Here is a 15,990-nt window from a genome sequence, read left to right as displayed (position 1 = left end):
ATGGCCATCTGTCAGGGGTGATTTGAATGCAATACTCCTGCTTCTTGGCAGAATGGGGTTGGACTGGATGGCCCATGAATGAGGTCTCTTTCAACTCTTTGATTCTATGATTCTATGATTCTATACTATCATATAATCCAGTTCTAAACAGAGAATCCGGATTTTATATGTTAGTGTAGAAGGAGCCTTAGTATCCCACAAAACTGTACATTTCCATAGAAGTTAATATGGTGGCAAAGGAATAGAGCAAAGCCACTTTTTGACTTTGGGACTTCAACTCCCAGAAGTCTCCGCTGACTGGGACAATGGAAGGGAATCCTGGGAATTGAAGTCCAGAAAAAAACATTCAGGGCTAAAACGGAGGCGGGGCTGTGAGAGCGGAGGGGCGTGTCCTGGCAGACGGGGGGCGGGGCTTCGACGGGGGGCGTCCCGGGAAGAGAGCGCGCCCGCCAGTGGAGTTTCCCCGCCGGAGAAGACACACGCAGGCAGTCAGTCCGCCATGAGCTCCGCAGCCACCTATTTCCGCTCTCCGCCGGCCTTGATCCCGGCCAAGAGGCTCCACTTGCCCGAAGGAGTGACCCTGCCCCCTGGAGACTACAGCACCACCCCCGGGGGGACCCTCTTCGGCACCACGCCCGGAGGTGAGCCGCGACACCTGGACGCTGCCTTTCTCGTGTTGACATCCCTGCAGTTGCTTCCTTAGCCCTTGGATGTGACTTTAAGACACGGGAATACTTAGCTCTGTTTTAGAATTGCAGTCTGAGTGTCTCTGAGCATGGGCAGAGTGCTGGCTGGTGCTTGTGGGCTGAGTGCCTCTCAGTGTGTGCAGAGTGGAGTCTTAATGTTGACGTTTGAGAGCTGAGTGTCAACATTATTAATGTTGACACTCAGCATCTTAAGGTTGATGCTTGAGTGCCGAGTGCCTCTGAGTGTGTGCAGAGTGCAGAGTGGCATCTTAATGTTGATACTCGTGTGCTGAGTGCCTCTGAGCATGTTCAGAGCTCTGGCAGACATCTTAATGTTGATGCTTGAGAGCTGAGTGCCTCTGAGCATGTGCAGAGTGCAAGGTGGCGTTTTAATGTTTATCCTTGTGGGCTGAGTGCCTCTGAGCATGTGCAGAGTGGCATCTTAATGTTGATACTCGTAGGCTGAGTATGTGTAGAGTGCTGGGTGGTGTCTTAACGTTGATACTTGTGCGCTGAGTGCCTCTGAGCATGTGCAGAGCGCAGTGTGGCGTCTTAATGTTAATACTTGTGGGCTCAGTGCCTCTGAGCATGTGCAGAGTGCTGGGTGGTGTCTTAATGTTGATGCTTGTGGGCTGAGTGCCTCTGAGCATGTGCAGAGTTTTGTCTTAATGTTGATACTCGTGGGCTGAGTGCCTCTGAGCATGTGCAGAGCGCAGCGTGGCGTCTTAATGTTGATACTTATGGGCCGAGTGCCTCTGAGCATGTGCAGAGTGGTGTCTTAATGTTGATGCTTGTGGGCTGAGCGCCTCTGAGCATGTGCAGAGTGATGGCTGATGTCTTAATGTTGATGCTTGGGTGCTGAGTGCCTCTGAGAGTGTGCAGAGTGCTGGGTGGCATCTTAATGTTGATGCTTGAGAGCTGAGTGCCTCTGAGTATGTGCAGAGTGCTTGTGGGCTGAGTGCCTCTGAGCATGTGCAGAGTGGTGTCATAATGTTAAAATTTGTGAGCTGAGTGCCTCTGAGCATGTGCAAAGTGCAGGGTGGTGTCTTAATGTTTCTACTTGTGGGCTGAGTGCTTCAGAGCATTCAGCCCACAAGCACTGTTGCTTGAAGCCAGCCTTGAACCGCATTCCATGGTGAGTGCAGACCTGGTTCTTCTGTGTTTCTCTCCTCTCCTGCCTGGGGAGTGTTTTGCAGAGAGGGCCCTTCCCAGCCTGGCAGGTTCAATGCTGGATCAGCGCTCATGGACCAGAGCCTGCATCAGATGCCCGCTGTGTTATTTTCCAGTTGGCAGGCACATGGGTGGGATGGACACAGGCGGAAAGAATGTCACCGCTTGCACCCCAATGGAGCGCAGCACGGAATGCAATGTTAATGCTTATTTATCCCACTGGAGAACAGGCCATGGGTGCAACTACGCTGCAGAATTAATTCAATTCCATCCCACTTTAATTACTCAAGGCGATGAAGTCCTGGGATTTGCAGTTTGTGAAGGACGCACCAGCATTCATTTATTGGCGCAATGAGTTAAATCCTTGTGCCAACAGGACTGAAGACTGACAGGTCAGAGGTTCGAATCTGCGGAGAGCGCAGACAAGCTCCGTCTGTCAGCTCCAGCTCCCCGTGTGGGGACATGAGAGAAGCCTCCCACAAAGATGGTAAAACATCAAAACATCCGGGCATCCCCTGGGCAACGTCCTTGCAGACGGGCAATTCTCTCACACCAGAAGCGACTTGCAGTTTCTCAACCCTAAGCATATTTAAGTGGAAGATCTGATGCAATTCCAGAGTAAAAGTTGTCGATTGCATAAGACTTAGCAAGGGATGGGAAACCGTCACAGTTTATTTCATTGGACTGATAGTTATCAGCCTTGCGTGCAAACTTGTCCTATGTCTTGTCAAATGCCGGAATCACTAGGTCACTGTGACTTTCTCAGGCTGTATGGCCATGTTCCAGCAGCATTCTCTCCTGACGTTTCGCCCACGTCTATGGCAGACATCCTCAAAGGTTGTGAGGTCTTGTCGAAGGCTTTAATGGCTTGATTCACTGGGTTGTTGTAGGTTTTTCGGGCTATATGGCCAAGTTCTAGAAGCATTCTCTCCTGATGTTTCACCTGCATCACTACCTCTGAGGATGCCTACTGTAGATGTGGGTGAAATGTCAGGAGAGAATGCTTCTAGAACATGGCCATATAGCCCGAAAAACCTACAAAAACCCAGTTGTGAGGTCCATTGGAAGCTAGACAAGTGGGGTTTCTGTGGAATGTCCAGGGTGGGAAAAAGAACTCTTGTCTGTTTGTTGCAGTTGACCGGTTTGGTTAGCATTGAATGGCCTTGCAGCTTCAAAGCCTGGATGCTTCCTGCCGGGGGAATCCTTTGTTGGGAGGTGATTAGTTGGACCTGATTGAGAGCCATTGCAACATACCTGAGTGCCTCTGACCACGTGCAGAGTGCTGAATGACGTCTTAATTACAGAATGATTCATAGGTTGCCTTGGGGTCCACATCTCCGCTGTAGAATTAATGCAGTTTTACATCACTTTAATAACCATAGCTAGATGTATTGTTGAAGGCTTTCATGTCTGGAATCACTGGGTTGTTGTGTTTACTGGGCTGTAAGGCCATATTCCAGAAGCATTCTCTCCTGACGTTTCGCCTGCATCTATGGCAGGCATCCTCAGAAGCATTCTCTCCTGACGTCTCGCCTGCATCTATGGCAGGCATCCTCAGAAGCATTCTCTGCTGACATTTCGCCTGCATCTATGGCAGGCATCCTCAGAAGCAGTCTCTCCTGATATTTCGCCTGCATCTATGGCAGGCATCCTCAGAAGCATTGTCTCCTGACATTTCGCCTGCATCTATGGCAGGCATCCTCAGAAGCATTGTCTCCTGACATTTCGCCTACATCTATGGCAGGCATCCTCAGAAGCATGTTTTCCTGACTTTTCGCCTACATCTATGGCAGGCATCCTCAGAAGCATTCTCTCCTGACGTTTTGCCTGCATCTATGGCAGACATCTTCAGAAGCATTCTCTCCTGACGTTTCGCATACATCTATGGCAGGCATCCTCAGAAGCATTCTCTCCTGACGTTTCGCCTGCATCTATGGCAGGCATCCTCAGAAGCATTGTCTCTTGACGTTTCGACTACATCTATGGCAGGCATCCTCAGAAGCAGTCTCTCCTGACGTTTCGCCTACATCTATGGCAGGCATCCTCTGAGGACAACCTATGAGGAGACCTCTCAGTCTCTTAGGATGCCTGCCATAGATGCAGGCGAAACGTCAGGGGGGAATGCTTCTGCTTCCTGCCTGGGGGAATCCTTTGTTGGGAAGTGTTAGCTGGCCTTCGTTGTTTCTTGTCTGGAATTCCCTTGTTTTCTGAGTGTTGTTCTTTATTTCCTTTCCTATTTCTCAAGCCGAAATATCTGTATATTCTTCCCACTAGTGCAGGCATGGGCGAACTTTGGCCCTCTGGGTGTTTTGGACTTCAACTCCCACAATTCCTAACAGCCGGTAGGCTGTTAGGAATTGTGGGAGTTGAAGTCCAAAACACCCAGAGGGCCAAAGTTTGCCTATGCCTGCACTAGGGCTTTTAAATGCCAATTTTTAATGTGCTACATACATGCAAAGGCCATATAAAACTCCCAAAGGCACCGGATCGTGTTTGATCTCTGAAGCTAAGCAGGGTCGGCCCCGGCTAGGACTCGGATGGGAGAACGTCAATGAATCCCAGTTGCTGTAGGCCACATTTCGGAGAAGAGAACTGGCAAAACCACTTCTGGGTATTGCAGGAAATCCCATAAGTCAGTAAATCAACAGGCAGCCTGGAAGGCATGGTATTGTAATTGGAGAGGGATGATCGAGTTCTTTGCATGTGTTTGCATGATGCAATAATGAACCGAGATCTTAAACGAGATACAGGACTCTGAATATTAACAAACATATTACAACATGACGGTAAACTATTTCATCAGCCACATGAAATATTATTAAGTGTATTCTGGGTATACTCGATGTGTATATAGTCGACTCTCAGTTAAAGAGAACTCAAACTACCAGAACTCTCAAGCAACAGACACAAAAATAAAGAAAGGAAAAATATCATAAATTAGAAAAACTGTTTTTATAATGCAGTAAAACTATAGATTTCTTCATATTGTGTTGTCCAAGGCTTTCATGGTCAGAATCACTGGCTTGCTTTGAGTTTTCTGGGCTGTATGGCAATGTTCCGGAAGCATTCTCTCCTGACGTTTCGCCTACATCTATGGCAAGCATCCTCAGAGGTTGAGAGGTCTGTTGGAAACTAGGAAACCATGAAAATGAACAAAATCTGGCTACCAGTATTTTAAAAAAAACCTCTAAAATCAGGACAGTAAATAACGGCGCTCCATGCAGTCATGCCGGCCACATGACCTTGGAGGTGTCTATGGACAACGCTGGCTCTTCGGCTTAGAAATGGAGATGAGCACCACACCCCAGAGTCAGACTTGACTGGACTTAATGTCAGGGGACTATCCTTACCTTACCTTTTTAAATAAAGAGGAGCATTCAAAAAACAGGGGAATTCCCAACAAGAAACAATCAGGGCCAGCGAACACCGGCTAAACAGTGTAATTTTTCCAGTGGTGTAGGGCGCAGACACCCCATGATAATGCGGCATATCTCATTGAGAGCCACATCTACTGTTTTAGTGTGGTGAGATGTGTTCCACACTGGGCATGCATACTCAGCAGCAGAGTAGCATAGCGCAAGGGCAGATGCCTTCACTATGTCTGGTTGTGATCCCCAGGTTGTGCCAGTCAGCTTTCGTATGATATTATTTCTAGCATCCACTTTTTGCTTGATGTTCAGGCAGTGCTTCTTGTAGGTCAGAGCATGGTCCAGAGTGACTCCCAGGTATTTGGGTGTGCTGCAATGCTCCAGTGGGATTCCTTCCCAGGTGATCCTCAGAGCTTGGGATGCTTGTCTGTTCTTGAGATGAAAAGCACATATCTGTGTTTTAGATGGATTAGGGATCAGCTGGTTTTTCTGTAGTAGGCAGTAAGAGCATCTAGAGCTTTGGAGGGCTTCTGTTCAACCATCTCAAAGCTCCCTGCTTGAGTGGTGATGGCACGATCATCAGCATAGATTAAACTCTCTGTCCCTTCTGGCAGTGGCTGGTCATTTGTGTAAATCAGGGGTCCTCAAACTTTTTAAACAGAGCCACATCACAGTCCCTCAAACTGTTGGAAGGCCGGTTTATAATTTGAAAAAAAAATGAATTCCTATGCACCCTGCACATATCTTATGTGTAGTGCAAAAAAACATTTTAGAACAATACAGTAATTAAATTAAAGAACAATTTTAACAAATGTTAAATTATTAGTATTTCAATGGGAAGTATTGGCCTAGTTATGGCTGATGAGATAGGATTGTTGTTGTGTGCTTTCAAGTCGTTTCAGACTTAGGTTGACCCTGAGCGAGGTCCGGTTAAATGACCTTGGTGTTAATGTTATTTATTTATTGTGTCATCAGCAACCATACCATTGTATTACATTTCTAACAGAACAAAACAAACAGACAAAACACAGATTTTGCAAACTTGGCAGTTGATTAAATGTCTTTTGACCAGTATCTGTCCACTTGGAGTGCCTCTGGTGTTGCTGCAAGAAGGTCCTCCATTGTGCATGTGGCAGGGCAGGTGGTCAGTGGTTTGTTCTTCTCCACACTCGCATGTCGTGGATTCCACTTTGTGGCCCCATTTCTTGAGGTTGGCTCTGCATCTCGTGGTGCCAGAGCGCAGTCAGTTCAGCGCCTTCCAAGTCACCCAGTCTTTTGTGTGCCCAGGGGGGAGTCTCTCATTTGGTATCACCCACAGATTGAGGTGCTGGGTTTGAGCCAGCCACTTTTGGACTCTCGCTTGCTGGGGTGTTCCAGCGAGTGTCTCTGTAGATCTAAGAAAACTATTTCTTGATTTAAGTCGTTGACGTACTGGCTGATACCCAAACAAGGGATGAGCTGGAGATGTCACTGCCTTGGTCCTTTCACTATTGGCTTTCACTATATACTTCCCGGCGGATGTCAGGTGGTGCAATACCGGCTAAGCAGTGTAATTTCTCCAGTGGTGTAGGGCGCAGACACCCCGTGATAATGCTGCATGTCTCATTGAGAGCCACATCTACTGTTTTAGCGTAGTGAGATGTGTTCCACACTGGGCAAGCGTACTCAGCAGCAGAGTAGCATAGCGCAAGGGCAGATATCTTCACTGTGTCTGGTTGTGATCCTCAGGTTGTGCCAGTCAGCTTTCATATGATACTGTTTCTAGCACCCACTTTTTGCTTGATGTTCAGGCAGTGCTTCTTGTAGTTCAGAGCACGGTCCAGAGTGACTCCCAGGTATTTGGGTGCGCTGCAATGCTCCAGTGGGATTCCTTCCCAGGTAATCCTCAGAGCTCGGGATGCTTATCTGTTATTGAGGTGAAAGGCACTTGTCTGTGTTTTAGATGGATTAGGGATCAGCTGTGTAATGAATTTGCTGACCTCTGCAAGATTTTTGGTGTATATCTCTATGTTCCCATGTGGCAGATAGGGAAGATTTAGTTAGTTAGGAATGGCTGCTTGTGAAGTGAGTTAGGAATGGTTGCTTGTGAAGTGAGTTAGAAATGGCTGCTTGTGAAGTGAGTTAGGAATGGCTGCTTGTGAAGTGAGTTAGGAATAGCTGTTTGTGAAGCAGTTAGAGCCGCCGCAAACTAGCGTCTTGGAAGAGCAAACTGTGCCAGCACGACCGATGACGTCGAAGACTGCACCTCTTTCTCTGCCTATTTCTCCGCGGCCGCGTGGTTTTCCCTTTGCTAGGGCAGCAATGCGAGCGTACTCTCGCTGTTGAATTCTGCTTCTCTGGCCCTGGAACTTAACAAAAAAGCTCCTGTTCGAACTGTAAAGAAGAGTCTACTGAACAAGCCAGTACCTGCCACATACCAGTACTGCCATCTGTTGAGGAGTCACAAAGGTGGAGGCATTACTTTTCATTCAACCCTCGTAGTCTTTAATATTTCAGAGGAGTACGCATTAGTTTTTCAGGGAAGGTACTCTTGTAAGCAAGTTAAGGAGGAGTTTTTCCAGATTTGTTTTGGAGAGAAGGGTTCTCATATCAAACCTAAGAAGCGGGAATGCAGCTTTGGAATTTTGACTTCTCATCCCTTCTCTTGCTATATGTTCTCCTTCTTCTCCATCACGTACACAGACGCATAGGTCAAGGATCAATGTGGGTTGTTCCGCATGCGCCGAAATCCATGCTCTTGCAATACAGGGACGTACCCTGTTTGTTTTGCAATAAGCATGATCCTTTGGCAGCCGTCCAGGCGGCTTCGCAATGTTTATCTCGTCCCTAATGGCCGATGAATGAAAATTAAGCCTGGGCCCATTCACATTGCGGAATTATAGTGCGGTGATCCCACTTCAACTGCCGCAGTTCTGTTCTATCCTGCCAGTAAAAAGCTGGGACTCAGGGTAGAATTAATGCAGTTTGACACCACTTTAATTACTATGAAGGAGACCCTGGTGATGCAATGGGTTAAACCCCCCTTTTTTTGACAGGGCTGCTTACCGAAAGGTCGGCGATTCAAATCCAAGGAGAGGGGTGAGCTCCCGTCTGTTACCTCCAGCTTCTCATTTATTTATTTATTCATTTATACCGGCCAACAGCAAAAATTCAATGCTATTTATTATTTACTAGCCGTCCCCTGCCACGCGTTGCTGTGGCCCACATGGGGGTTCGGTGTGGGAGGTTTGGCCCACTTCTATCGTTGGTGGGGTTCAGAATGCTCTGTGATTGTAGGTGAACTATAAATCCCAGCAACTACAACTCCAAAATGTCAAGATTCTATTTTCCCAAAACTCCACCAGTGTTCACTTTGGGCATATTGAGTATTCGTGTAGAGCTTGGTCCACATCCATCATTGTTTGTGTCCACAGTGATCTCTGCATGTAGGTGAACTACAACTCCCAAACCAAAGGACACTGCCCAACAAACGCTTCCAGTATTTTCTGTTGGTCATGTGAGAACTGTGTGCCAAGTTTGGTTCAATTCCATCATTGGTGGAGTTCAGAATGCTCTTTGATTGTGGGTAAACTATAAATCCCAGCAACTACAACTCCCAAATGTCAAGATTCTATTTTCCCCAAACTGCACCAGTGTTCAAATTTGGGCATATTGAGTATTTGTGCTAAGTTTGATCCCGATCCATCATTGTTCGAGTCCACAATGATCTCTGAATGTAGGTGAACTACAACTCCAAAACGAAAGGACACTGCCCACCAAACCCTTCCAGTATTTTCAGTTGGTCATGGGAGAAATGTGTGCCAAGTTTGGTTCCATTCCATCATTGGTGGAGTTCAGAATGATTGTAGGTGAACTATAAATCCCAGCAACTACATCTCCCAAATGACAAAATCGATATTTATTTTTTTAGTGAAGGACATAGATTGGGTTGCTAGGTGTCTTGTGTCCAAATTCGGACACAAGACCCCCTTTAACCCCCTGTGCCACCAGGGGCTCCCATTGGAGACCCATAGCAATCACCAACAAAAATGTTATCTGAAAGAATGAAGGGCTGGAAAAGCATGTCACAAATTCAAAACAAAGAAAGAAAACCTAGCTCCAGCAGAGAAGAGTTCTTTGTCCCACCCTGGCCACTCCACAGATATATAAACCCATTTTCCTAGTTCCAACAGACCTCACTACCTCTGAGGATGCTTACCATAGATGCAGGCGAAAGGTCAGGAGGGAATCCCTCTAGAACAGTGTTTCTCAACCTCCTAATGCCGCGACCCCTTGATACAGTTCCTCATGTTGTGGTGACCCCCAACCATAACATTATTTTCATTGTTACTTCATAAATGTAATTTTGCTACTGTGATGAATCGTAATGTAAATATCCAATATGCAGGATGTATTTTCATTCACTGGACCAAATTTGGCACAAATACCCAAATTTGAATACTAGTGGGGTTGGGAGGAGGGATTGGTTTTATCATTTGAGACTTGTACTTGCTGGGATTTATAGTTCATCTACAATCAAAGAACATTCTGATCTCCACCAATGATGGAACTGAACCAATCTTGGCACACAGGACTCCCATGACCATCAGAAAACACTAGCAGGGTTTGGTGGGCATGGATCTTGAGTTTGGGAGTTGTAGTTCATCTACATCTATGAACTCAACCAATAATGGATCAGGACCAAATTTGGCACAAATACGCAATATGCCCAAATGTGAACACTAGTGGAGTTTGGGGGAAATAGACCTTGGCATTTGGGAGTTGTAGTTGCTGGGATTTATCGTTCACCTACAATCAAAGAGCATTCTGAACCACACCAACATTAGAATTGGACCTAACTTTCCACACGTAACTCAGGTGACCAAGAGAAAAAACTGTGTTTTCTGATGGTCTTCGGCGACCCCTCGGACACCCTCTTGCAACCCCCAGGTTGAGAAACAGTGCTCTAGAATATGGCCATATAGCCCGAAAAAAAAACCCTACAACAACCCAGTGATTCCGACCAGGAAAGCCTTTCACAATACATCAAACAAAGAAAGTTTGGAAGAAAACAAAAGTATTTTCCAAGTTTTGAAAATTAATTTGATTTCTAAAGCTGAGACCTCAATGGTATCACATATCAGTCAGTTGGGCGTTTGGTTAGAGCAAATGAACATGTGCCAAAACAAGTCAAATAATTGATCTTGTGACCATTGTTTCTGTTTTATATCCTGTTCCTAATGTCTGAAATCTAAGAGCAAACACTGGTTAAATATTTGCTAGCCTTTCTAATGTTTACCGCCAGCGACCTAGAATTACCCGCATCGCCTCCCCTCTTGGCAGGAATCTTATTTTCCTGACACAAATTCAACTGGTGGAGCGTCCGCAGACCAAGGAGAGCTTCCTCTGCTGCATTCCTCCATATTAGGCAGTCCGCAAAGTCCAGGAGCGGAGTCAAGGAGGGCAAAATGATCAACATGTTCCTTTAAATAGGCTTCTGTTCTTGTGTTGCTCAAGGAACGGGTCGGTGTACACTTTCGAGGATGTTAACCTGGAGATCAGTCTAATTCCTCACATCTGTTTGTGTTAGTACAGATTGAAAACACGTGAAGTATTTTGTGTTTTTAGAAACACTGGGATTCTTGCATTTGCATATATGTACATAGCAAGATTTTGAGATGGACTCAAGTCTAAACATGGAATCCATTTAAGTTTCTTATACATCTTATGCATATAATCAGAATGTCATTCCATGCACCCGCATGGGTCGAGACCCCTGGGGGCATAGTGATGAGGTGTCAGAGGGGTCACTAAAGAAAACATAGTATTTTCTGCTGGTCATAGGGGGTTCTGTGTGGGAATTTGGCCCAATTCTATCATTGGTGGGGTTCAGAATGCTCTTTGATTGTGGGTGAACTATATATCCCAGAAACTACAACTCCCAAATGTCAAGGGGTATTTTCCCCAAACTCCACCAGTGTTCACATTTGGGAACATTGAGTATCTGTACCAAGTTTGGTCCAGGTCCATCGTTGTTTGAAGACACAGTGCTCCCTGGATGTAGGTGAACTACAACTGCAAAACTCAAGGTCAGTGCCCACCAAACCCTTCCAGATTTTCTGTTGGTCTTGAGAGTTCTGTGTGCCAAATTTTCCACAAACTCCACCAATGGTCGCATTTGGGAACGTTGAGTATCTGTACCAAGTTTGGTCCAGATCCATCATTCTATGAGTATTGTAATTTTGCTATGGTTGTGAATCAGAATGTAAATATTCAATATGCAGGGTGTATTTTCATTCACTGGACCAAATTTGGCACAAATACCTGATATGCCCAAATTTGAATTATGGTTGGGAGGATTTGATTTTGTCATTTGGAGTTGTAGTTTCTGGGATTTATAATTAACCTACACTCAAAGAGCATTCTGAACCCCACCAATGATGGAATTGCACCAAACGTGGCACACAGAACTTTCATGACCATGAAAATACTGGGAGGGTTTGGTGGGCATTGACCTTGAGTTTTGGAGTTGTAGTTCACTTACATCCAGAGAGCACTGGGGACTCAAACAATGATGGATCTGGACCAAACTTGGTACAGATACTCAATATGCCCAAATGTAAACACTTGTGGAGTTTGGGAAAATACACCTTGAGATGTGGGAGTTGTAGTTGCTGGGATTTATAGTTTACCTACAATCAAAGAGCATTCTGAACTCCACCAACAATGGAATTGAATCAATCTTGGCACACAGAACTCCCATGACCCATGAAAATACTGTGTTTTCTGATGATCTTTGGTGATTCCTTTCACACCCCCAGGTTGAGAAACGCAACGATCCCCCTCTCCTGTTTCCAGCAGCCTTTTGTAGTGCCGTGTTGCAGAAATGCTGCTGGACGTTTTACCCTTGACTTATCAAAATGCATAATTTTTGGCCCCACATCCACCCTCCACTTATACATGAGTATGTACGGTATGTTGATAGCCAAATTCAGAGTTGTAACCTTGAGCTTGCTTGCGACTCCAAATGCTAACTTGGACAAAAACATGGATTTAGTAACATTCCCTTCACTGGAGTCAACAGCTCTAACCTTTGATTGTTGAGGAGAGGCCAAAAGAGCGAGAGAGAATATAGAGGATGATCCCACTCTGGATACAAACCAAAGAGCTGACTTGACAGAAAGTTGTTTGCGGATTGCAACAGAGCTCGGCGTAGGGAAGTGAGGACAAGGCACCCGATGTGTCAGAGGAAACATGTTTTTCTTTGCAACCAACGGCACATACAAGGTGGGGCTGTAACTGAGCCATTGTCAACAGAGTTTCCCCACTCCAAGGCCTTGCAGATTGTAGACTTTGTGACTTCAGAAAAAAGTAGTCTCCCACCTCAATGGGCCTCAGCTTCTCAAACAGAGATGCTTTTACTGTTTCAGAGTGGCAACAGAGGTGACTCTATGTCAGCATTTCTCAACCTGGGAGTCGGGACCCCTAGAGGGGTCGCAAAGGGGGTGTCAGAGAGGTCGCCAAAGACCATCAGAAGAGAAAGTATTTTCTATTGGTCATGGGGGTTCTTTGTGGGAAGTTTGGCCCAATTCTATCATTGGTGGGGTTTGGAATGCTCTTTGATTGCAGGTGAACTATACATCCCAGCAAGTACAACATCCAAATGTCAAGGTCTATTTCCCCCAAATTCCACCAGTGTTCACATTCGTGCCTATTGATTATCCATGCCAAATTCGGTCTGGATCCATCATTGTTTGAGTCCACAGTGCTCTCTGGGTGTAGGTGAACTACAACTCCCAAACTCAAGGTTAATGCCCGCCAAACCCTTTGAGTATTTCCTGTTGGTCATGGGAGTTCTGTGTGCCAACTTTGATTTAATTCCATTGTTGGTGGAATTCAGAATGCTCTTTGATTGTAGGTGAACTATAAATCCCAGCAAATACAACTCCCAAATGTCAAGGTCTATATCCGCCAAATTCCACCAGTGTTCACATTTGTGCCTATTGATTATCCATGCCAAGTTTGGTCCAGATCCATCATTGTTTGAGTCCACAGTGCTCTCTGGGTGTAGGTGAACTACAACTCCCAAACTCAAGTTTAATGCCCACCAAACTCTTCGATTATTTTCTGTTGGTCAAGGGAGTTTGATTTAATTCCAACTTTGATTTAATTCCATTGTTGGTGGAATTCAGAATGCTATTTGATTGTAGGCGAACTATAAATCCCAGCAACTACAACTCCCAAATGGCAAGGTCTATCCCCCCCCCCCCCAAACCCCACCAGTATTCACATTTTGGGCATATCGGGTATGTGTGCCAAATTTGGTCTAGTGAATGAAATACATCCTGCATATACAATTACGATTCATAACAGTAGCAAAGTTACAGTTATGAAGTAGCAACGAAAATAATGTTATGGTTGGGGGTCACCACAACATGAGGAACTGTATTAATGGGTCACGGCATTAGGAAGGTTGAGAACCACTGCTCAATGTGATTTGTTTTTAACGGTCTCGGGTTGCTGTTGGGAATCTTGCCAGCATGATCGCTTCTGCTGAAGTTATGGTAAAGGCAGGGAAATGTGCATTGTGGCACTTGGTCACCCATGGAAAAATCTACAAGTTCCACTTCTGGCATTTGGTTGCAAATGTCTGAAAACCAGAAAGGCAATTTTTATGGGTGTGCTTCAGTCGCTACTTACTGGCAGAAGTAGCAATCCAGTAGACAAATGTTTTCCTACTGGAAGTGGGGATGGAAAAGCCCTGCCAGGTGTTTGCATCTCTAAAACTGTATAATCAATCATCTGTTCTATGAGAATCCAAAGCCATTGTTACTGAATAATAATAATAATAATAATAATAATAATAATCTTTATACCCCGCCACCATCTCTCCAATGGGGACTCAGGGCGGCTTACACGTAATTTTGATGCTGTTGCTGTTGTTTTACTGTAATATGTTGTCTGGACTTCACCCTATGTAAGCCGCTCTGAGTCCCCATTGGGGAGATGGTGGCGGGGTATAAATAAAGATTATTATTTGAAACACCACAAGATGAGTCGACAGCAGACACTCTGCTGGATGTTGAATTGGATCACACGTCGGACACTTCCTAAGTGTCTAGGACTGTGTGATGTATTGGCGAAGAATGCGTGCAGATCCCAGTAAGGTGGCCTTCTGCAACTGGCAGATGGTAATTTTTTCAGCGCCGATTGTGTTTAAGTGCAGGCCAAGGTCTTGAGGCACTGCACCCAGTGTGCCGATCACAACTGGGACCACCTTTACTGATTTGTGCCAGAGTCTTTGCAGTTCAATCTTTAAATCCTCATATTGTGTCAGCTTTTCCAGTTGTTTCTCTCCAATCCTGCTGTCACCTGGGATGGTGACATCAACAATCCATACTTTGTTTTTTAACAGGATTGTGGGGTCAGGAGTATTATGCTCCAAAACTCTGTCTGTCTGAATCCAGAAGTCCTAGAGGAGTTTGGCGTGTTCATTCTCTAACTTTTTCCGGGTTGTGATACCATCAGTTCTTTGTCGCAGACAGATGGTATTTGTGGCACAAGTTCCAATTAATCATCTCAGCATAGAATCATAGAATCAAAGAGTTGGAAGAGACCTCCTGGGCCATCCAGTCCAACCCCATTCTGCCAAGAAGCAGGAATTTTGCATTCAAATCACCCCTGACAGATGGCCATCCAGCCTCTGTTTAAAAGCTTCCAAAGAAGGAGCCTCCACCACACTTCGGGGCAGAGAGTTCCACTGCTGAACGGCTCTCACAGTCAGGAAGTTCTTCCTCATGTTCAGATGGAATCTCCTTTCTTGTAGTTTGAAGCCATTGTTCCGCGTCCTAGTCTCCAGGGAAGCAGAAAACAAGCTTGCTCCCTCCTCCCTGTGGCTTCCTCTCACATATTTATACATAGCGATCATATCTCCTCTCAGCCTTCTCTTCTTCAGGCTAAACATGCCCAGATCCTTAAGCCACTCCTCATAGGGCTTGTTCTCCAGACCCTTGATCATTTTAGTCGCCCTCCTCTAGACACATTCCAGCTTGTCGATATCTCCCGTCATTTATGGCGCCCAGAATAGGACACAATATTCCAGGTGTGGTCTAACCAAAGCGGAATGGAGCATGGGGAGCATGACTTCCCTAGATCTAGACACTAAGCTCCTATTGATGCAGCCCAAAATCCTATTGGCTTTTTTTGCTGCCACATCACATTGTTGGCTCATATTTAACTTGTTGTCCACGAGGACTCCAAGATCTTTTTCACACGTCCTGCTCTCGAGCCAGGCATTGTCCCCCATTCTGTATCTTTGCATTTCGTTTTTCCTGCCAAAGTGGAGTATCTTGCATTTGTCCCTGTTGAACTTCATTTTGTTAGTTTTGGCCCATCTCTGTGTTGTGCCTCTGCTTGTAGTCTGTCTGCGTGATCTTGCAGCAGCTCAGGATGTGATCTATTGTATCACCTGCTTCCTCGCAGAGTCTACATTTGGGATATTATTATTATTATTATTATTATTATTATTATTGCATGGCAGAGTTTTAAAATCTGGCCCAAATTCTACCATGTTTGCCCAAAGATCAGAAATCATCAGAAACTTATTGGACTGGGTGAATTGGTGCACATAACTGCTCGTCTGTTGTACTTTCCGAATTGTCCCAACCCGATAGATAAAAGGCCGAAGCCGCTGGCTCTGCATCTGAAGCTGTTCTGTTACGTTCAGTCCCTCGGCATGTGTTTCTGCAGACGTAAAGCCAAAGCTGTAGTCCTCTAGTGAACCTGTT

General features: G+C 45.6%; 1 protein-coding gene across 1 annotated transcript in view; it reads left to right on the top strand.

Annotated features, from left to right (window-relative positions):
• The first annotated feature begins 442 nt into the window (after positions 1-442).
• Positions 443-15,990, top strand: part of EIF4EBP1 (eukaryotic translation initiation factor 4E binding protein 1) — a 29,991-nt gene continuing 14,443 nt past the window's right edge. Inside the window, exon 1 of the mRNA XM_060787289.2 lies at positions 443-641. Coding sequence (XP_060643272.2) covers positions 500-641 — 142 coding nt within the window. The 5' untranslated portion in view covers positions 443-499. The remainder of the gene's footprint in view (positions 642-15,990) is intronic.

Source organism: Anolis sagrei, chromosome 7 (genome assembly GCF_037176765.1).
Source record: "Anolis sagrei isolate rAnoSag1 chromosome 7, rAnoSag1.mat, whole genome shotgun sequence".
NCBI lineage: Eukaryota > Metazoa > Chordata > Lepidosauria > Squamata > Dactyloidae > Anolis > Anolis sagrei.
This window is presented reverse-complemented; position numbering and strand designations above follow the sequence as displayed.